This window comes from Triticum aestivum, chromosome 6B (assembly GCF_018294505.1).
Source record: "Triticum aestivum cultivar Chinese Spring chromosome 6B, IWGSC CS RefSeq v2.1, whole genome shotgun sequence".
NCBI lineage: Eukaryota > Viridiplantae > Streptophyta > Magnoliopsida > Poales > Poaceae > Triticum > Triticum aestivum.
The window spans coordinates 566581142-566604905 of NC_057810.1; the positions used below are offsets into that span (position 1 = coordinate 566581142).

The 23764-nt window shown below is 46.9% G+C and overlaps 1 protein-coding gene across 1 annotated transcript; it reads left to right on the forward strand.

The window, feature by feature from the left end:
- The first annotated feature begins 14513 nt into the window (after nt 1–14513).
- On the forward strand, nt 14514–22087 carry LOC123138033 (uncharacterized). Its single transcript, XM_044557925.1, has 9 exons — nt 14514–15152; nt 15239–15350; nt 15526–15542; nt 15651–18779; nt 18967–19045; nt 19968–20553; nt 20667–20806; nt 21269–21361; nt 21588–22087. The coding sequence occupies exons 1-4, from the start codon at nt 14738–14740 to the stop codon at nt 16097–16099; spliced, it is 993 nt and encodes a 330-aa protein (XP_044413860.1). The 5' UTR covers nt 14514–14737; the 3' UTR covers nt 16100–18779; nt 18967–19045; nt 19968–20553; nt 20667–20806; nt 21269–21361; nt 21588–22087.
- Nucleotides 22088–23764: the final 1677 nt, after the last annotated feature.

Genomic DNA, 23764 nt, shown 5'->3' on the forward strand with positions numbered 1-23764 from the left:
CTATGCTCCCCGGCAACGGCGCCAGAAAATAGTCTTGATGACCCACAAGTATAAGGGATCACAATAGTTTTCGAGGGTAGAGTATTCAACCCAAATTTATTGATTCGACACAAGGGGAGCCAAACAATATTCTTGAGTATTAGCAGTTGAGTTGTCAATTCAACCACACCTGGATAACTTAGTATCTGCAGCAAAGTATTTAGTAGCAAAGTAGTATGATAGTAATGGTAACAGTGGCAAAAGTAACGATAGCGGTTTTGTAGTAATTGTAACAGTAGCAACGGAAAAGTAAATAAGCAAAGCACAATAGGTGAAAAGCTCGTAGGCATTGGATCAATGATGGATAATTATGTCTTATGTGATTCCTCATGTAATAGTTATAACCTAGGGTGACACTCATCAATGTAATGTAGGCATGTATTCTGAATATAGTCATACGTGCTTATGGAAAAGAACTTGCATGACATCTTTTGTCCTACCCTCCTGTGGCAGCGGGGTCCTATTAGAAACTAAGGGATATTAAGGCCTCCTTTTAATAGAGTATCAGACCAAAGCATTAGCACTTAGTGAATACATTAACTCCTCAAACTACAGTCATCACCGAGAAGTATCCCGATTATTGTCACTTCGGGGTTGTCGGATCATAACACATAATAGGTGACTATAGACTTGCAAGATAGGATCAAGAACTCACATATATTCATGAAAACATAATAGGTTCAGATCTGAAATCATGGCACTCGGGCCCTAGTGACAAGCATTAAGCATAGCAAAGTCATAGCAACATCAATCTCAGAACATAGTGGATACTAGGGATCAAATCCTAACAAAACTAACTTGATTACATGGTAAATCTCATCCAACCCATCACCGTCCAGCAAGCCTACGATGGAATTACTCACGCACGGCGGTGAGCATCATGAAATTGGTGATGGAGGATGGTTGATGATGACGACGGTGACGAATCCCCCTCTCCGGAGCCCCGAACGGACTCCAGATCAGCCCCCCCCCCCCCCCCGAGAGTGATTAGGGCTTGGCGGTGGCTCTGTATCGTAAAACGCGATGAAACTTTCTATCTGATTATTTTCTCCGTGAAACGGAATATATAGAGTTGGAGTTGAGGTCGGTGGAGCTCCAGGGGGCCCATGAGACAGGGGGCGCGCCAAGGGGGAGGAGGCACGCCCCCCACCCTCGTGGACAGGGTGTGGGCCCCCTGGCCTTGATTCTTTCACCAGTATTTTTATATTTTCCAAAAGTTATCTCCGTGGATTTTCAGGTCATTCCAAGAACTTCTATTTTTTGCACAATAAACAACGCCATGGCAGTCGTGCTGAAAACAGCGTCAGTCTGGGTTAGTTTCATTCAAATCATGCAAGTTAGAGTCCAAAACAAGGGCAAAAGTGTTTGGAAAAGTAGATACATTAGAGACGTATCACTCTTCTTCTAGGGATGGTTCTACGCCGGCCAGGGTCCCTTGTGGGGCCTATCCGGTGATCGTGGGGGTGCCAGCCCCCAGCCCCCTGCTGAGAGGGGGCGAACAGCTTCAGGGCCTGCCACCAACGCCGGCAGCGGAGGACGACATTGACGATGTGCTCAAGCGGGTGCGGGAGCGCAACATCGATCGCCAAAAGTTCCTCCGGAAGGCGATGGATGCGACGGGCCAGCTTGGTGGGGAGCTCGCGGACATGGACGCGCGTCTTGAAGCTGAAGGCATGCGGCTGGTTGAGGAGCAGCGCAAGCTGAAGGTGGCAGTCAACCTTGCGCGCCATTAGCGGGAGCTTGACAACACGAAGGCCGAAGCATCCCATACAGCCTCGCAGAAGGCCTGCTCTCGAGCTATTGAGGAGGCTCGGGAAGCAGACCAACAGCGTGAGGTAACGGAGAAGCGCGCGTGGGAGCTCCAAGCCTAGAGCGCTTCCCTGGAGCAGCAGGTGGAGCTGCATCAGGCCACCCTTGCATCATTGAAGGGGACGCTTGTCGAGGAGGAGGAGCTCTGGAGGCGCGAGGAAGTGCAGACGCTGGAGGCCGCTGAGTGTAATCTTGACCTTGAGCGGTTGGAGACGAGGGAGCGCCAGGTTACCCAGGCGGAGGATGAGGTTGGCGCACGCGAAGCTCAGATCCAGGAGGAGGTCGACCGCCGTGTGGCGGAAGCTCGCGCAAATCTTGATCGCAGGTTCAGCCAGAGGCTGGAGCTGATTGAAGTCGAGGCTGTGGGCAGGACGGCCGCCCTCAGGTCCAAGCTGACTGAGTTGGGGCAATGCGCGGAGGCCGCCTCGGCTGCCCTGGTCTCGGCGCAGACTGAGTTGGCCTCCACCCGTGCCGAGCTGCTTCTTCTTCAAAGGCAGGTTGACGACGCTGAGTCCGTTGCGCGGCAGAACAAGGAAGAAATTCTCCAGCGGTAGACGCTGGAGCACATGCATGGCCCCATGCTCCAAAGGCTCAGGGATAGGGCCAACACGACCCTAGGCAACATCTGCGATGTGAATGCTCCGCATCCACCCGTGACCAACTATGTCGTCCATCTCTAGTTCTTCACTAACGTAGTGACGCATCTGGAGAATCGCTCCGAAAGAGCTTGCCAGCTTATCGAATAGAGGAACCGCATCCTGCTCGGGCGTGCATTCTCCCTCGTCTTCAGCCATCTTCAGGACAGGGACCCCCACTTCAACTTCGACGCCGCCATTGCTCCAATGCCCATGGCCATTCGAGGTGACCTGGCGCGGTGGGTGGAGGACAACATGGATGCACTTGTTAGGGCCTTCGCTTCTGATGATGACGGGGTGATAGTTGGATGGAGGCGACGTGGTCAATGACGGCGAAGGCGGCGCCGTTAACAGCGACGGCGACGTCAGTGACAGTGACAGCGGCGCCTGTGATGCCTCTGGAAGCGAGCAAGAAGATGCGTTGAGCGATATGTCTGAGTGATCCTGCGTCCCCCTGCTATTTATCCTGCACACAAAAAGCTCGGGCATGGCCCTGAAGATTGTAAGAGCATTTAGGGAGGGGAAGCCCCACATGTAAAAGGATTGATGTCCGCACACTTTCTTGGAATGACGCTGAATGTGCGCCTGCATGATGTTACTGGTCCAGCGATGAGCTAGTTGTCATGGTTTACCTTTAGCCCGGATAAGCCTTGAGTAGGCTTGCGAGGCCGTGATCCTCCGAGGGTCCTCTCGGGGACCCGTTGACCATGTGGCGAGAGCCTCGCGAGAGCGAGTGCTAGCCGTGGGACGGCATGCGCGTGTGCGCTTGGCCCAGCCCCGCCCACGAGAGGCTCGTGAGGTGAGGGGGCAGTTGGTGCGAACTCCGGACTAGGGCAGAAACCAGAACACGAAAGGACACATGAACGAGACAAGACACCCCTTCCCGCATACGCAAACACAAATTCAATTTCAACTTAAATCCAAAGCAAGGAAGCTCGACCACAGAAAGGGGGGCAAAAAGCAAAAGGCCGCGTGCGGCACCTAGTCTAGTCTTCAACGTCTTCTCACCAGTGCGGAGCTAAGTGCTGCCACTGGGCGTGGGAGGGAGCCCCCGAGGCCCGAGGACGGCTCTCCGGAGACTCCGAGGCATGTACAACCCCTTCTCATTATTACGTGAGAGTGTCACGGGCGGCGAGCTTCACAGGCACTGGGCCTTCTTCACAGGTACCGGCCTTGCTTCATATCGCCAGGCGAGGGGCCCGCCTTGCGCCACCCTCGACCACCATCGACGGCGACCGGAAACCAAGGACGACACCAATGGGGTAAAGGGGACGCCAACGGTTCCCCCGACGACCACGGGTCCTCTGCCGGGGGCAGGCTTTACAGCACCTCCCCGGCAGAGGTCCTACCTCCGAGAAACGCCTTGCTCCATGCGCCGCGGGGAGGGGCCTGGCTCCCGGCCCCTCTCCTGTAGCCCCCAGTGCGCTCCTCCCGGTGGAAGGGAGGCTGCCAAGCTGGGGCAGCCTTCCGCCGCAGAAACCTGAACTCCCTGCGACCCATGGTTAGCATAAGCTTGCTCCTGAGGAATTAGCGGTACCCGATAGCTGCTGCCGCCAGCGCGGTCGGTGAGGCTTCCTTGAGGCTCCTGAAAAGGCCCGGCTTCTGGCGTATTCCCGATCTACCATGTGGGGGTACGTAAGCCTCCGAGGTCGCCGCCTCGAAGGCTTCGTTGTAGTGCCCCGCACTCCAGCGGCTTGGCTCGAAGCGTCGTCTCGGGGGTGATAGGGCGGCGGCCCGCCTGGGTCGTAGGCGGTGATGCGCATGCCCTCGCTCACCCGATGTGGTGTTGGTGCAACTTGACGCCCTGCGCTAATGGTTGAGCTGGTGTTGATGAAGCCTTGGGGCACACCTGAGGGCGCACGGGCGCGGATGGGCCCGACGTATGATCCGCCCGGGGCCTGGGGTGGAAGCTGGACGCAGAAAAGAGGCGCCCCTGAAGCTGCGGTATCCAGGAGCTCGGCGACGCGCTCCAACAGCACATCATGGTCGCCCTCCTGCATCCTGCACCCTAGCAGCTCCCGAGCCACCGTGAGCATGGCCCTCATGTTCGCTTGTTCCCGTCGGGTGTGCGGCGCCGTGGCTGCGGCGTGGTTTGAGGCCCTTGCTGCTGATCGCACCTGCCGTGGAGTGAGGGCAGGCAGCGCTTGACCATGTCGCCCGCGCCCCACAGCGTTCTGCGGAGCACGGGCTACCTGAGGCACGAGGTTGAGATCACCTTGGGCAGGCGGCACAGCATGGGCAGGCCATGCCGCCCAGCGGTCGGTGTTGGCCGTCTGGTCGCTGGACATGGATGCGATGAAGCAGTGGAACGCAGATCGGCGGAAAGAGGATTCTGGTGCACCCCTACCTGGCGTGCCCAATCTCGGATATCGGGTTCCGGCAAAACCCTTAAGGTTCGAACCCTGGGGTGCACACGAAGATCTTCTCCCTACCGAACTCTCCCACAACCTCGCCGCGAATCTAAGCTAACACGATGAACAACACAAGGGACACACGATTTATACAGGTTTGGGCCACCGTTGTGGTGTAATACCCTACTCCTGTGTGTGGTGTGGTGGATTTCCTCTTGGGCTGATGATGAACAGTACAGAGGAAGAACAGCCTCGCGAGGGGTGTTCTTGTGGTGGTGTGCTTGGAGAGGAGTTGATCTGTCTCTGTTGGCTCTAGATGAGATCCAGATGCCCTCTACTGTGGTGGCTATCTCTATTTATAGAGGGCCTAGTCCTCTTCCCAAATATTGAGTGGGAAGGGAGCCAACAACGGCCATTTTGAAAGGGTACACCTAGTACAAGCTATCCTGACTAAAGGTGTGTAACAGCCCCAAAATTGGGTTATCAATTTTTGTGTTGTTATTCCTTCCTGGCACTCATTTTCAAAATCTTTCTCCTGAGTTTTGCTGATGACTCTGAGATTTCCTGTAATTTCAAACCTTTCAAAACTTGCTCATGTCTTTTTCAGTGGGCAAGACCTCAGTTGCATCATCTGAAACTCTCTCAAACCCTAATTCCAAAATTTTGGAATTTGATTGTGCCCTTTGTGATTACAAAGGAGCTATCATTTTCCTTGATCTGTTGATCATCTCATCTGTTCCTAGAGACCCTCCTATCCTTTTCAAACTTGGATATGCAAAAATATTGCCAAGTCCTATGCAATATTTTTGAATTTTGATTTATTCCTTTTCTTGCCTTTCTGAGGAATAAAATCCAAAGGCATAGCTAGATATCTCCTAAATTCATGTGAATTGGTGGAGTTGATAATTATGCCTAACCCAAGCTCTAGCAGTCATATTGGCCATAATTAAATAAGGAAAATCGCCTTTTCTTATTTTATGCCAATATTGTATTTCTACCATTTTCTAAAGGAACTACTATTTTTATAGCAGGGAAAATTCTCACAGAAATTGTGGAGCTTGACCTTGCTATATAGTCACTAGTTCCATCCTCATCTCATGTTCATCAGTTCAAAAATTGGGCACATGATCCAATGCAAGTTTCTGCCTTCTCTAAAATTTTGCAAAGGAAGTGCTTTATTCCTAATTCCTTCTGAGCTGAAAATTTTCAGGGTGATTAATTTTCATAAATAACCCATGAATACCAAAGATGAGATCAATCCAATCATCATAGCTCCCTGTGCAATTTTTCAAAGTTTCTGACCAGATTGTCACTTTGTGAAGGAAGTACTTTCATAGAGTTTCCAAATGGGATGAAACTTTTCCATCCTCTCAAGTATCCCAACTCATTATCCTTCACCCAAATTCAGCTCATTTCATTGATCTATGTGATCACAGGAGCAATTCTTGTTTTCTGTCCAAATTTTCGGCTTGTGAAGCGAGTATATTTTATCTTGCTTTATTATGGCTGAAAATAATTCCAAGAGATTGGCTAATTTCATGTGGCCAATAGTTTCCTAGGATTTTCTCAAGTTTCTGGTCCAAAGTAATGCTTGTGAAGAAAGTACCAATTTGGTGAGTCTATTTGGTGTGATATTTTTACAACATCTACTTATGACCAAATCATGGGTATTGCCAAGTTATAGCTCAATCTAACACTCACAGTGAGTGCTTCATCATGATCTAGTTTCTGGACATATTTTAGCAGTTGTTAAGCAACTATGCTAAATATTTGTCCTAATGACCTCAAAACCCCCAGGACCGTAGTCCTTGATACCCTAAGCCTTTCAGACATTAAGTTTACCATTTCACCTCTATGGTTTTATCTCCAGCAAGTTGCCAAGTTCGCAACAGCAAACTTGTGGAGCTCGTTTTACTCATATCCCTTTGTATCTGCACAAGTGTTTACCATAGTAACAATCCATCTTCGAAGGACTACGTGTTAGACATGGTTTAACCTCAGTAAAATCTCCAGAGCGCGCCATGCCAGTGGTGACCACGCGTGTAGCCATCCAAAACGGTGGTCTAGCCACTATTCCCGTCGGTAGCGCTGCTCCAACTCTTCCTGACCTCGCCATTAATGTCTAGCAGCTCCGCATCGTCGTCGCCGTTCGCCTGGAGCCCTCTACCCCTCTGTTTATTTCTTCTCCGACGAGCCGTGCCAAAGGTCGACAGTGTGCGCCCGTGGCCATCGTCTTCTTCCTCTCCTCTGTTTTCTTCCTCCTCTCGTTCGCGAGTGCCCCTCGTCTCCGTGAGCCTCTGGCGCTCGTCAGGATCCCCCTCATCGACTTCCCACTGCCTCCCGTGAGCTCTGACCGCGACTGCCGACGACTGCGCCGTCGCCGATGCGCGGACACGTCGCCCGCCGCGTGCCACCTCCTCCTCTCCTCCCTCGAGCTCCTCCGCGGCTATTTAAGCAGCTCCCGAGCCCCCCTCGCAGTCCCCAAGCCTCCCGTAGCTCTCTCCCCCTCGCCTCGGAGCTCCCCGTCTCCTCCCCATCGCCATGGCCGCCGCCTCGGACCTCTCTGGTTCCGGCGACCAGGGCCTCCCCTCGCTGTTCTTCCACCACCAGCGCCTCTCTCAAGGTCCGGCGAGCCTCCCCGTAGCCTCAGCCCCCTCATCCCCTCGCCGGAGCGCTCGGATTCCCGGTGATCCCTCCTCTCTGCTCCGCGCCGAACCCCTCCCTCCGGCCATCCCCTGCCCTGTCCGAGCTCATGGATGGATGAGCCACACCCCAGAGAACCTCCCCAGCTCGTCGCCCGCCAGTTTCCCTCACCGGAACCCCTTGCCCACCGGAGACCGAAGCCCCCTCCGCCGCGGCCCCTGCTGCTCCCTCTGCAGTGCTCTTCGCTGGCGACAGAGACTACCACGGGATGCTCCTCTCTCTCCTTAGCACGTGGGTGGGTCGGCGGTCGTCTGCGGTGGCCGGAGCCGCTGGGAATCACCGTCAGGCCAGCCCCTGCCTCGGCCGGTCGAGCGCCCGAGCTGAAGAAGAAGAAGCGACGGCCAGGTGGGCGTTGACCTGGCTAGGTGGGCCCCTCGCCCCACCTGTAAGTTGCACTGGAGCCCGGCCCCGCCTCTGCCCTTTGACCCAGTCGTCGCCATGTCAGATTAGTGGAAGCGCCCCCGCCGAAGACGTTTCCTCCCACCGAACACGAATTTTAGAAAAGACGCGTTCGGTTTAAAACTACCAGGGACCTGTTTGTAGAAGAATTTTTACAAATTAGTCCCTGAGTTTTGAACGTCCGTATCTTTTTAACCGTAACTCCGTTTGAGGTAAATCCGACGCCCACGTCTTCGTCTTGTCGAGCCCGTTCCATTTCCATCATTTTCACTATGGTCTGAAATATTGAAAATGACCACTTTGCCCTTGTCCGTAAACAGCCCCCTCCGAGAGAGAACTGTTTCCGGCAAATTTTTCCGCGGTCGTTTCTCACTTCTTCCCGGAGTATTTGTCGACCCCCAGGCAAGCCAACCTCTTATCATGAGCCCTGAACTTGCATGTTGACTTTGCTTGCGCCTTGTGTGTGTGTGTGTAGTTGCAGTTGTTTCTTATCGTTTTCGTGTGCAGTTATTTCATTATGCTTATCATGCATGCTTGTGTGTTCATGATATATGTTGCCATGATAATTAGGATGTTGTTAATGATGATGCCATGTCACTACTCTAATTTATTTTCATGTCATCATTATAAAATGCTATGATGATGGTAATGCACCGTGGATATGTTATTACTTGGTATTGTCATGATGCTGTAAGTGTTCACTTGAGAAACTCGATGTGTTGTTAAAGCATTTGTATGATGTATGCTCATGGTTGCATTCATGTTAAAATGCTGGTATGATGATTGATGATGGAGAAGATAATAATATGACTTAATAATAAAACCCCTCCGTCATCGATGGGATCGAGTCATAGTGCCGCCAAATCGAACTTTTCCATTGCAACCACATTTGCCGGTATGGGACGGCCTTAATGCGGTCTATTGTCGTGCCTCTGGTCGGTGCCTCCAACTAGGGAAGGTTATGGGCGCACGCTACCCTGATTAGGTAGGCAGACATAAGCCCTGTGAGCCCGTTGTTAAGTTAAGTTTTTGGTACCGGATCCCAGTGTGGATCGTGGCCACGACGGTGGTCGAGGTGTCTGGAGGTAGACACGGGGCCACCCAGGACTAGCCCAGTGGGGAGTGAGTCGGAGTGGCCAGGAGAGTGTCATGGCAGTAGATCGGTTTTGTCGGAACGTCGTTGGTCCACCCGAATGGGAGTGCGAGGCCATGGGTTCTGTGGTGTGGGTATAGTGCACTACCTTTGTAGAGTGTATTTAAACTATCGATAGCCGCGTCCTCGGTCATGGGCATAAGTTCGTAGTAGGGTACACTATCGGGTCTTGGTCGAAATGGAGGATAAACCTGAAATAATTAAGCTGAGTAATGTGGTTGTGATCGCCGTAAGGATCACGGGCCAGCTGTTGGTCGGGTTGTGATCGCCGTAAGGATCACGGGCCATTTAGTGGTCGGGTTGTGATTGCCGTAAGGATCACAAGTTTGTCTCTGTTGGTGATCAGGAAATGAGGTGATTACCGTTGGTAAGAGAGTCCAAGGGACTCAGTGCACAAGTTTGGTTGTATTGCATGAGTAATATGTTTGCATTTAAAGAACCATGGTAGATCATGAGATGGTTGAATACAGTTAACATGCTATGTCTGCATTTGATATGATTGGTAGTTTATTTATGCCATGCCATGCTTTGATTGATATGATTGGGATGATATGCTATGTTTTGCTGTTGCCATGTTAGAAGTAAATTTGCTATGCCATGTTGTTGCCATGCTAGAAGATGCCATGATGTTAGTTTGATTTATGTCTTGGGTTGATATCATGCCATGCTTAGTTCTGATATGAGATAGTTGTTGTAGACGCTTGGTTCTTGCTTTGTCTTCTCCTTGTTTGGATGCTATGTATTTGGTTGTCTTGCAAGTACATTCAATGTACTGACCTGGCGTGTCATGCCAGTTTTGTAGGTCGTACCCGAATTGTTCGTGTTCCATCGTGCTAGGCCGTAATCTTGCCAGTCCTGTGAGTTGTGGAGCCCAGCCTGTCGTGGAATTGTCACGGCAGATGTCCTTAGTGTGAGGACTTAGTCGTGAGGGCAATGCATCTATGTGGTAGCTTGAGAGGGGTTGGGCGGAATCGGGAGACGCAACACAAGACAAGGATTTAGACAGCTTCAGGCCCCGGGAAACATCATCCGGTAATAACCCTACATGTTGTTTGTGGCTAGGTCTCATTATGATCATGAGGGAGTCGCCGGTAAGCCGGCTCTTCGTGTCTAGCCCTAGAGATTGTTTCTTCTTGCTTGTCCCTCTTTGGGGTGCCCCGCCCCTTCTTATATAAGTTAGAGGGGCGGGTTACATGTGGAGTCCAAATAGGATTAGGACTAGCCTATCTTCTCCTACAAGCCGCATACAAGTCCGGGTCTTCATTCCTTGTAAGAAAGATATTCCTCACGCCTTTCCTCTTAAGCCGCCCTTCCATAACGTAAGCCGACCTTCTGGGCCTTGAGCCTCCTTGGCCCCTGGGTCTTGTCGCTCCTCTGGTCCGCTTGCCAGATCACCCATAAGTCGCCAGGATCGGGCGGGTCACTTAGTGTGTTGTCCAGCCAGGGCGGGTCATTAGTGAGTCGCCAAGTCCGGCCGGGTTATACTTCCGGCCGGGTTACACCGCGGGGTATATCCCCGACATTAGCCCCCAAGTTTAGCTTGGATTTATCCATGGTAAACTTATGCTGCAAAATAAACACAAGAACAAATTTGACAGGTTGTGCTCCGGGTTAATAATTCTTGTAATCCAGCACCTGAACATCCTTAAGTCCTTGTCATTTCCTTCTTCTAGAAAATCCATGTCAATAGACCAGCTTCACAATCAATTTGCTTGTAGATCCATTTGAGTCGGCTTCTAAAGCGCCGGCTTGAAAAATATAGGTCTTGAAATACTCATCTGATTTTCAACCGGCTTAAAGATGTAGATCTTGCCGAGTTATAATTTCCAAAATCTCCGGGTTATCAAAGACTGATGATGTCGAGCCATAATTGTTGTTGACACCGGGTCATGTAATTGATCTTCCTGATTTACTTAAAGCTGAGAATTTGAAGATGTTCCTTATTTATATGCATAATACCTGTAGCCCCCAAGTATGAAGAGGAGAACATAGTGATAACTTAAGACTTGCTTCAATATAAGTGTTGCAACCTTGAAGAAATCCGGGTTATTCATCTCAATCATTAGTCATAAACTGAATATTCTCTTCCACATATGTAGCCCCCAAGTGCCGGGTTGTCATGCTTGCAGAAACCTGGGACTTGTAATTGCCTTATGCTCATAAAAACTTTAACCAGTGTAGCCCCCAAGGGCCGGGTCATTATGCAATAATGAGAAGGGACTTTGTAAATAATTCATTAATAATAACATCATATGATGTAATCTCCACCATGGGGCTTGAACCCACGTCCATAAGGTTAAGAGCTTTGTACTTTACCAATTGAGTAGTGGATCTCTTAATGTACTGGACTGAGGCTTGTGTACCTTGAATTTTTGATAGGAGCAATTGGTAGCCCCCAAGGGCCAGCTCATTTAAAATGTGATGAGTCGGGTCTTCAATAAGTTGAGCAAAAATTGACTTTGCATTAGCCCCCAAGTGGCATGGTGCATGCTGGCAGTGACATGGGACTTGTATATTCGATGTAATCTCAATTTGAAAAATGTAACCCTCAAGTGCCGGGTCGTAAGCCTGCAGCGACTCGGGACTATTCCTTTTATTGTAGAATAAATCATATTAATTGATAAAATAATAGCCATTGCGCTGAAGCGACTTTGAAAACCTCAATCATAACACTGGTTATTGATAATCACAAATAGAAATCCAGCCATGTTGGCTATTTAAGATTTGAACAATATAATCCGGTATGAAAACCTCAATCATTCAATATCATCATGAAAATCCAGCCAGTTTGGGCTATTAAAGATTTGAATATCTCATCGCTTGACAAGTAAATTCGGAGTTTAAATACCTGGCGGCTCTTGGCCGATGCGCATTCATTGTAACCCGGTGGCGTATAGCCTTTGAGAAAATCAAGAATTAATAACCCTTTTGAGACATCAATTTCAATCTTTGATGATGGGCTTGAACTTGATCATTTATGTAAGCCATAACTCTGTAGATCCTGCACAGAGTTTAAACAACATATGCCCTGGTGACTTAATATCAAAAGCCAGGGCGGGTAACCACCCAAATATATTCTTATCCTACACACAAGTAGATCACAAGATCCCTATGATCCTTTGAATGATACCGCCGGTTTATGTGACCCGGACAATGAAGTTGATAACTCAACTCTGTAAGAGCCGGCACATATGATATTTGTGACAACTCAAATACTTGCGATTGTATAAAAATAGATAAAAAAATTGAGGCTTCTGATTCGAATACGATCAGTAAACCGTTCCAAAGGGGTTAAGCTAAGATTCGAATACGATCATATAGCCCCCAGTGGTGTTGACGATGCCGAGCAAAGTGGGTATCGACAGCTATGTTCTCTTTGGTTCGAATACGACCTATGTTTGAACAGGAAGCCCCCAAGTGACCTTAAGAGTTGTTTAGCGACGCTGATTTGAATACGATCCACGTCAATTCCCAAAGGGGTTGAGCTATGATTCGGATACGATCAAGAAGCCCCCAAGTAGGTTCAGCAGTTTGCTAATCAAAAGGGTATCGACAGCTATGTTCTCTTTGGTTCGAATACAACCTATGTTTGAATAGGAAGCCCCCAAGTGACCATATAAGATAAGTCGTAAGGCAGGATACCCATGTTTTGAACCGTGCATCATGACAGCAAGTTCTCTTTGGTAACCATTAATTTGTCTGAGATCTCGAACTTGCGAGAGATTAATTCTTTTTGAACCGGAAATTCTTAAACCGGATATTGAGATCCTCAAAGCTTTGTAAGGGACAAATTTACGTTGAGCCGGATGTTGAACCGGTTTTGAGAGCTTCAAAGAATTGCGGGAGAGAGATGTCTCTTGAGCCGTATTTTAAACCGGAATCTTCATTTTGAGCCGGAAATTTTTCTGACGGCTTTTAAATATTTGCCAATAAAGCAGTAGCCTCCAGGGCCGGGTTATCTTCCCTTCAATGACCCGGAGTTCTTGAATTCATTGAAACCGGCTAATTTTGCCGAGCCATACCATTGTAGCCCCCGAGTCTCAAGATGACACGAAGAGTTGGCTTGAGATTCTTCATATTTGACCATAGCAGAAGGCGTATATCATTGGCATTGATAACGCGATATGAATCCACAGAAGGTTGAGGTGACTGCAGCGGGTTATAAATGATTCTGTATGAGCCGTGTCAGCAACTCGGCCAATGGTTCCTTCCAACTGGCTATTTGAAGTTAACCAAACCGTAGTGGCGGCGACTTGTGCGCCTGCCCATTGAGCCATCCAGTGCAGACGGCGGCTGATAATACATTATAATTTGCCTCCAATTTGTTGGAAGAAAACCGGGCTTCCCAAATAGTGACTTGCTCACACTTAATAAATAACTCATGCAGACAGGTGTGGTCCGATGTGTTGATGTAGACTAGGCCACAAGAGACGGACGGGAAAGACGACCGCCACATCTGAGGCAGCACAGACTGATGAATCGACCACGGTGTTGTAAGCCGGTGCGAACGGGCAAGTTGTCCTCCTTGTTGTAAGCCGGTGTGGTCGCGAGAGACGGCCACGTCGTTATAAGCTGGTGCGGATGGGGAGAGCAGGCCGCGACATTGTAAGGCCGACTCTTGCAGTGAACAGTTGTCCTGCATAAACAATATTGCAAACCAAGGCAAAGATAAACTGTTTTTTGATAAAAATAATATGTGTTAATCAAACAAACTTGGATAAATATCACCTGATTCGCCCGAACAACAGATGAATCGGCTGTGGTACTATAAACCGGTGCAGACGGGCGAGTTAATCGCAGGCACGGTAAGCCGCGCGACAGTCAAGTCAATCACGTTGTGTTGATGTGGCGGAGGCGGCGACTTGCGCACATATCCGTTCAGCAGCACGACACGGACAAGCGCTAGTGCAAAAATAAACTTGGCGCACACCCCTTTGAAACACCTTTATAATGTATAATTGTCCTGCGCAAAATATATTGCAAGAAAGCATAATTGTTCTCGGGATAAATTAACATGTAGAAAATAGATAGGAGAGATAACACCTGGTAGTATCGTGTAGTGGACGTAGAAGTTCACAGCAATCAGTACCAGATCAACCAATTAGTACTAGTGCTTCTGTAGCAACAGTAGTCTAAACTCCTAATGTCTCAGTTGGTAGGTCCCGTTCCGGGTTTTATTTTCGTCCCACCATTTTCGTCCGGTTTTTTTCGTCCTCAATCCCACCTCCCACTTCCCCGTACCAAAAAGAAAACCAACCAAAACCAGGTAAAAAGGGAGCGATGCCTCCAGTCCTCGCACGCCTCGCACTCGCATGCCTCAATGAAAAAAGACCAGCGAAAAAAGACCTACGGAAAAAGACCTACGAAAGAAAAAATAGCGACAAAAAATCAGGCGACTCGCACGCACGAGCGAGGCCTCCAGATCCCTTCGCCACCGCCCGCCAGACCCATCCTCGTCCCTGGCTCCCGGCGCCGCCCACCCCCCATCTCCTCCTGCGATCCTGGCATCGCCTCGCCCCACCTTCTCCCTCACTCCCGGCGCCACCCCGCCCCCACCTTCTCCCTCACCACTGGCGCCGCCCAACCCCCAACCTCCATGGATCCTGGCACTGCCCTGTCCCCACCTCCTCCCTCGCTTCTGGCCGCCCATGCCGCCTATGCGCGCCCCTCCCTCAGCCCACCGACGACCTCCCATCCTCCACCGTCTACCCCACCATCGGATCTCCTCCTCCCCTCTCCTTCTCTCCCTCGCGAACGCGTCAAACCCACGAAATTTCCCTCCTCGCGGCCGGAACCCTAGCTCGCGCCTGTGGGTACTGGGCTGGAGGTGTGGCACGGGATTCGCACCGCAGGATTCACCAGCGACGAGTCCAACAGGTCGCCGAATCGGGGAACGGGATGGCGCACCCTGCTGCAGCCGCCGGTCGGGACGAGCGCGGCGGCGACGAACGTCAGTGCGCCTCCGTTTCCTCGACCTCCAAGGACGCGGGCGCCGGATTTGTTCTCGCCTGACCAGCCTCGGTATCCAGCTCCCTACAGCCACCGCCGGCATCGAGTCCCAAGGTTCGATCCGCCTCTCGCCTTTCCTCTTTCGATTCACCCCGTTGATTTGTGTGCGATCGATTTGCGTTTTTCATGATTCCAAATAGCAAGCGCGGATGACGACGCCGCCAAAGATGACGAGGCCCCGAGCTCGAGCACGACCACTACGACGCACTACACAAAGGCCCCTGCTTCTTGCCTGCCCTTCCCTTTGCTTGGGTAGCTCCTCCCTCTCCCTCTCCTTCAAAGAACTAATATTTAGTTTCATTGCTTTTATGTGTGCAAACGTTTTGACCGCCTCCATATGGTTGTTTATGTAGAAGATAGCTCTCTTCAGATGTTGTTCCTGTCCTTCTCCTTGGTTGTTGAGCGCTGCACTCACTCATGTATGCAGGTTGAGTCCAAGCACAAGTAAGCACCATTATGTATGCTGAAAGACGACTATGTTCAATATTCATTTTCTATCCTGGTTTGTCGATTTGTGTGTGATTGATTTGTGTTTTTTCGGATTTCAAACAGTAGGCGAGAAGACGACGGTGACGCAGAGGAGGACGAGGACCCGCGCTCCAGCCCGACCACGACTATGCACCGCACGGTCCCTGCTTCCTGGCTGTCGCCAATTGCCCCCTTCCCTTTACAGTACTACTCTATTTGTTTTCATTGCTTTTCACCCAGTTTTGCACACTTTCTGGCCCTTCACTTTTTTGTGTGCAAATGTTCTGATCGCCTCCATATGGCTGTTTCCGTCCTCCTGCTCATGCTGTCTCCATCCTCCTGCTCAAGTAGTCGCGGTCGCCTCCCATCCTTCATGGCCTGCGTGTGTGCGCCCACTGTTGGAGGACGACGTTGAACATGAAGCGGAGCCCAGCCGGAGCAGTCTGACGCGGTGGTCGTGGCCAAGGGGTGGTGGTCGATGCCATGGAGCAGGGCCCCTCGGTCGCTTGCACACCGGCTGCGTTCTGGACTAATGCTTTCTGCAACTGCAATGTTCCCCTCCACATTGTATCTTGTGTAGGCAGAAGGAATGCAGCTCAGCGACGGCGTCGACTCCAACTGGATCGATGGCCTGAAGGCTTTTACTAAGAAGATGAAGAATGTTGTAGAATAGTGTCCATCAACAAAGAGTCCTACTACTACCGGTTGGAGAGGCTCTATCCTCAGGTGATTGATTACTTAAGAAGTATACTGAATTATGATATCCATCGATCTAATTTTGTATAGGAATTTTTAAAAACTAAAGAATCTGTGGTACATGATTTAATTTACTCATTTAGATTTTAGTAAATTGTGAACGGAAGTTTTTTTCACAAAACCAATGCACCACCCTTTCTACACACATCATTCATGGATTGGCAGACTAAAGGTTCTATTCAACATCTTTGGTGGATTGCATAAATGGGCTAGAGTAAAAATATACCAGAATTGTTATATGTGCTTAGGGAAGTGGGATTAGATCAAGATTTTTTTGACAAAATGAGAAATCAATGGCTCAAGGAGAGTAAGCCCAAAGAGATAAGTATTGTTTTCCTTTAGTAGCTTGCCGCATAATTCATTCAAACATATTTAGAGTGGAGCAGGAATATTCAAACAAGGAAATGTGCACAATATCTGTTAGTATACATGTGACACTTTCCCCTCTTTCGACTAATGATTGCCTCCTGCCGGGTATCACTAATAGCACATTCATCACATCATTTGGGTAGCTCATTCTGGTGTAAGTCGGGCCAATTTAGAAAAGATTTTAAAGCAGATTCATACAGGTTATAGAAGTCAGAGTCAAATAGTATAATAAGTGATTTGTTTGTGCATAATTTCTAATTGATCGTCTTCTAAGGATAAATGGAACCGCTACCTTTCCTCTCTCCAATAAACTATTAGACCCTGGTTGTAACTATTTTCATCTTGGTGTGATTTATAAGGGAGGCCATGCCATTAGTTTTTTGTTATTACATGCTGTGATGACCCCGATTCATTGATGTATAGTGTCGTATGTGGTCAATTACCTAATATGGTAGTTACACTTCTCCTGGTTTGCCTTGGTCTAAAATCTGACTTTTGGACTGATTGTAGTCAATCTGAATTAGTGAGGTTCTTTTTTCCAACTGTCCATGTTCAGTTCTCTACATTATCATGCATTTTCTTTGGTTTAAAGATGTCATGATGTTCACCAAGGCAGAGAAGAAATGTTTTAAAGTTGTCCCTTCAATTGAAACAAGTATGACTTGGTCCTTAGTGCCTATGCAAACATGAAAACGGAAGGTCGAGAGGTTTAAATATGTCATGATGTTTACAATTGCGGATATCCTGCTTCAGGTACTTGCCTGATAACTCACAATTTCAACACAGAAGTTACTAATCTGTAAGACATGCCCTCTCTCATTCAATGATGTCCTGAAATTTTCACACAAAGCTTTGTAATCTTGCCAAGTAACAAGAGAGCCAAGTAATCATGCGAATTTTCAGAGAACTTCAAGTGGCATGCCACCATTTGCAATGGTCGTGATGTAGTGATAATTAATAAACTGCAGGCCTTCTAAATATTCTAAAGTTGCATATCTAAGAGCATATTATATTTCTCATAAACAACTGGAGTTAAGCTTCTATCCTCTTCCTGTCTTAAAGGAATTATCTGTTGAGTAAGCTATAGTCTCTTTGTTTGACTAGCTAGGCTGTGTTACATACATGTATAAGATGATGCTTCTGTGGCTATAACTGGTGCCTGCCGTGCTAAATAGGAAGCACCCTATTAATTACCCACCTCAATTTCATTAGTGCATTCGGCCTGTGAATTTTACCCCAGACTATAAATCCCCTCCAAACGAAACCCTATAGGTGTACTATGACTCTTAATAGTGTATCCTTGTAAAAGTCAGTGTGTTGGGTTATTTTTTTGGTGTGGTTAGAGAACTCGACTCCATTTGGAACGAGGGTTTGAGTTTTATTTTTCCTAAACCTTTGAAAGGCAGAGCCATGGAATTATTTTGTGCTCTCATTCCTCTGGATGGAAGCTCTAACTTTTCCTCTTTGTTTCCAATAAGCTACTTTCTTCGAGATTGTGCAATGAAGGATTTTGATGGTAAGGGATCGTAGAGCCTCGGGTGACTAGCATTAAGATAGGAAGGCTATTGCCGCCCTTGTCCCTTGCTGCTGGGTTGCCACAGTGGCGTCAATCACTGGCTTATTTAGAACAATAGTTAGTGGATTTTGTGATAAGGGTGAGGGCCGAGAGTGAGAGGGACGGGGTTGGGATTGTTCTGTTGTATGCGTGAAATTATTTCCCTACTTTAGAAAATATGGCAAATTGCATTTCATTAGAGATTGATTTACAGCAAATTGCATGAGCGAGTGGTTCATGCATTTTTCATCAAGTTGTACATTTTCTTGGTTACGACATAAGGGTAAATGTACTGGTTGGTTGCTTCAAGACTTAATAACAGACACTATGACAATGGCTCAAGAGATATCAGATCTACCTTCTTGGATGGGGGCGTTATGGGTGGCGCACGCCTCGGCCCCCTTGATGGCCGTGGTGGATGGACATGAACACGAGGGGGGATCAGGGCGGAGAGCAGGGTGGTTGGCGGGGGACTCATCCTTGGCAGTTCATGGGAAAGTATGGTGTGAAGCAGAGGGGGCGCCATGGCGAAGGTGAGGTAGCCGTCATCCGGTCATCTGTACTCCTAATGTCTCAGTTGGTAGTCTCCGCTCACTGGTTAAATTTCGTCCCACCAACACCGGGTTTTTTTGTCCTCCCTCCCACCTCCCACTCCCAGCTATTCCCACCGGCTTTATTTTATGTGATCTGAATCTGAGCGAGTCTTAAATTTTGGTGCAGTGTGAAAGGAGGAAAATGATCACCGGAAAGCAGGTAGATCTACACCTTGAGAGATGGCATTTTGCGGTACATTGTTTAGGTAAGGATATTGTGCTTTCTTCTGAAAACTCTGGACTGTATATTGAGTTGTGTTCCATTTTTTTAAAATTACTTAGAATCCTGCTTCTGGCAATACTATGAACTGGCATACCTCGTGATCATGAGAGGATGACAAGTTCCTGATCCCCAAGAACGCCCTCATGTGCGGCTGCCGGTCGTCGGACAAGACATCTCTGACGACTTAGCCACACAACGAACCTAAGTTCGTCATGGGAGGATGTCACCTTGGACTGGAGCAACAGACGTCGAAAATTTACTAGGAAAAAAGGCTCACAAATAAGAGTGACCCAAACACAAATTGTCGTACGTTTGCAATTAAACTCTTAGTAGCAGCTTGATTCTTACTATTGTTACTTTGGTGGTGGGTATAATTAGTCATGTAGTAGCATCTTAGCTTCATCTTATTTCTTGAGATCATATCTAGCTATCAGATCTTCAAGAGTACACCATAAAAATTGAAAGGCCTATCAGCTTCATAGAAGAAAGTTAGTCTTATGATAGAAGAAAGGCCCATCAGCCCTTACAGTGCCTGATTGGTTAGCGACTGCTTTTTAGGCTCAACTGATTACTGACTACGTCCAACAACATATGAGTGACATGACCAAGTAGAAGTAAATTTCGTTGTGATCAAGATGGTGCCTTTATTTTGGAAAACACGATTGAGATGGGTAGGCGCATGGGCATCTCACCGGAACAAATAGACAGACTGATTTCACTCATACACAGGTTGATTATATTATACGGTCAACTCACGAAGTAGCCGGATACCTTCTGCTTGAAGTTTGAAAGCCATTAGCATGCTAAATTATATGGATGTGCTGGTCTTGACGTGTGTGCACGTACATGGTAAAATAAACTTGAGTAATGATTAATACCTTGTTTACTCTTTTTTTGCTTTACAGGTATTTGGATATCTATTATCATTCAAGATATCTTAAGGAGAAATTTGGTTTTTGATGAACTGAAACAATATACCAATAAAAATTTAGCGCTTGGCTGTACATATGAATGTTAACTTTGTTAAAATAATTCTCCCTTTATAAGAGAAGATTTCTTAGTTCAAATATATTTTTTGAAAAAATATAGTATTTTCCTGACAATCCTTTTGATTCTAAAACATCCATATCTCAGAAGGATAATAGTGGTGTGTTTATGTTGCTTTGGGTCTCTTATCACTCGGATCATTCATCAGAAAAATATTTCAAAAATAATTCTATTTTGACGTTTCCTTTGTGTTCATTGTTCCATCATAGTAGTTTAGGTTCACATCAAACCAGACCATATGTTTCAGTTTCACTCTTTGGACCATGATGGTGGTGTGCAAGGTGGGCTAGATCGTAATACTAAAAGAATCAATGGAGGTTATTGGATAGCTTTTAGATTCTCCAAAAAATAATCTAGCAGATGGATGATCCTATTATCACGTATGGTGGTGGTGTGCAAGGAAATGAAGCAGCATGATGGTAGCTACTGATGTTATTTTCACATGTAAGATGTATGAGCTTCAGTTTGTCATGCTATTATCATGTATAGTCAAAAATGATTAGTTTAATCAGAATTTAGAGTTTCATTCTTAGTTCCCTGAAATATTGTTTTTATAGGTAATTCCTGCGGAGTGTAGTATATTGGGAGCCAAGGCCGAGTAGCAAGCCATGTGTCACCGCAAGGACAGGAGCGAGATTTAATTAATTGTATTTGCAAGATTTGGTCTTCCCTTCTTGTTTTCCTGGTCATCTCACAGGTTTTATCACTTACATTTCCTTCTATGGTGGTCTGATCATTGTACTTTGGGACATTGTACTTTTAGGACGTAATGTGCATTGTTATTTTAAATTGCTCATGTCTTGATATGTCTTTCAAATTCTTGACATCTGCCCCAGTAGCCTAAACCTCCATGGCATGCTCCATCGGAGTATTTTGTTTGTTGTACAATTTTCAAGTGCGACCTTCCAATTTATTTTGTTGTAACTATAAGGTTTGGACCTCAGATAAGTTCTCGAAATACCAATGTCATATTTCAATTAGAAAATAAGATTTAGTTTGATCATGCATGCAATTGTAATAACCCTACTTTGAGCTTTTACGTACTGGTTTAAATAGTTAAATCTTCTAGATTCTTTTGCATATTTTCTTGGAATTATACTATGAGAGCATCTTAGTTTTCACTAAGCGATAAAATACATTTTCTATTTCCGTAATACAGGTCATTAGTGGTCACTTGGGATGAGTGCGATCTGTAGCATTTGATCCAGGGAACAAATGGTTTTGTCCTGGTTTTGCTGATAGGACAATAACGGTAAGCCCCACAACCTGCATTCCTTTCCTAGAAATTTAAGATGAATTCATGTATACATGCAAGTAGTTGCTACAACAACCTATTAGTTACTCGGATGCTTGCTCTATTGGTGTATGCATTTTTTAATGTTACATGCATCTATTTTTATTACATAACGTTTTTCAGCTTTGGGACTCCACGTTGATGTGTTTTTTACCTTAATATTTCATTATCTGTTTTTGTTTAGGCAAGGAAGAAGGTTGCAGAGCACGGATGGATGTGAAAAGGAAGAGGATGGATGAGAGAGGAGAGAAGAGGGGTGAAAGAGGATACAGATGGAAAGAGGGAGAAGGACAGGGTGGAGGCGCTTCTTGAGGATTATTGTCGACTGATTTCATACTCTCTTATAAATTCATGGTTAGCTAGGTAAACCTTTTGTACAACAACTCTTGTTCATAAGGAAGTTTGATTTTTCGGCTTCTTATTTTAGGTCAATATCAAGAACAGTTTAGTTAATTTAGTTTAATGTTTATGTTTGAAATTGACTTTTACCATTCTGGTTGAATGGGGATGTGGATAGAAGAGATTGCGAGTCGGGTACGGTGATGCCAACATTGTATTAGGGGCAGATAGATTTAAGTTCCGTCTTATGTGCATGAGGATAGGATCACTATTAAATCATCAGAATAAGTCTGCTCCTATTGCAACGCACCCACAATGGGAGAAATGTGATGTCCATGTGAGTATCTAAAGGTAACAAGTTAGACATGATTAGTATTGTGCATGAGCTACTCGTGAGTCAATTGAATTTTGAATCTTTGCAAGTTGATTTTTGGGAGAACACAAGTGCAACCTGAGGCCGAAGTCGTTGATGGCACTACGAGATGCAATGGCGATGCTGAAGGCGTCGATGGCACTGCGAGGCTGAGCCCTCGTAGGAGACAAGGACGACACTTCGAGCGATAGTGAGGAGTGGCGTCATAGTCGGAGGCGAGGAAGAAGGTTTGTAGGGGTGCGGTAGTTCACCGGAAAAATCTGGTCGCTAGGCAGTAGTGAGGAGTGGCATCATAGTCGGAGGCGAGAAAGAAGGTTCATAGGGGTGCAGTGGTTCATCGGAAAAATCTGGCCGCTAGGCTGGTTCAGAGGTTTGGTCGGGGGTGGCGGTCGCGGCTAGCAGATCGGCGGGTGGTGGCTGCTGTTAAGGAGGAAGAAGCCCAAGGTAGAAGACAAACAACAACCATTCGATGAAGATCCAACGTTGCTCGAGCAGTGGCGTCATAGTCGAAGGCGGGAAGAGGGTTGACAGGTGTGGGTGGGGGTGCGATGGCTCGCCGAAAAAATCTGGTTACCGGGGTGGTCCAGAGGGATAGTCGAGGGTGGCGACAGGGGAGGGCAGGGAAGCAACGCGGTCGGGGGTGGTGGCGTTGGGTGGATCGGCCGGTGGTAGTTGGCGGTTCAGTAGGAGGAAGAGGTCAGGGGTAGAGGATAAACAACAACCATCCGACTAAAGACCCAACAACCCTCATAAATCAACTTTGCATCAAATTTTCATAGTCTGACATATAGCTGACACCCTTAATACCGAGATATTTAGAATATTTTTGACCATATTTATATGTAAAAATATCATCTTATGCAATACTAAAGTTATACATTATAAAAATTGAACTCGTGATGTGCATCTAATGATATTGATTCCGTATTGTGATTTTTTTGTATTTTCTATAAAGTTGGTAAACTTTACAAAGTTTGACTTTAGACAAATCTTATGTGCGAGTTAAAGGACCGAAGGGAGTACTATGTTGCTTTCTACATGTCTTCTTATGGCCTTATTAAAGATCTTCATTTCTATGGGTTTAAACACAAGATGTTATTTTTGTAGCACATTTCTGATAAGTTTTTCTTCTATAAAGCTATAATTTCAACCACATTCTAAAATATAAATGGGATTTGGTGATAAGTAATCATTGTGTTTGTTCATAATCTATCAGACATGACAACGTTCATGTCGAATGTGTTCTAGAAATGTTCTTTGATAAATATGTTTTTAGCTATTAATATTTTAGTATGGTCGTAAATTTATCAATTCACATATCACTTCGATAAACAATTTTTAGTTGGGAGAATCAAGAAAGAAAGAAAAGAAGAGCGCTTCAAGGGTAAAAAGGTAGTTGCTGATGCAGCCCGTTGCAACACACGTGCATCCCATCGTGCAACATGGTAAATAAAGTATTTTGTCTATTGTTATCATGGTTTATTGTTGTTTCTAATAGCTCCACTTGTAGATTTATCTTCCCTATACATTCATCGGCCGATACATCTTGTACGTCATCGACAAAGTGGCACGTTGTCTATATATTATGGACCCTATTCAAACATCACAATCGTCAGAGGATAAAAATTTGAGGCATGCACTGAAATTAA

Excerpts from the sequence above, each read along its gene's own strand:
- LOC123138033 (XM_044557925.1), top strand. The coding sequence starts at position 14,738 with ATGCCGCCTATGCGCGCCCCTCCCTCAGCCCACCGACGACCTCCCATC. Across the intron at positions 15,153-15,238 it reads CGCCGGCATCGAGTCCCAAG|CAAGCGCGGATGACGACGCC; the intron begins GTTCGATCCGCC and ends GATTCCAAATAG.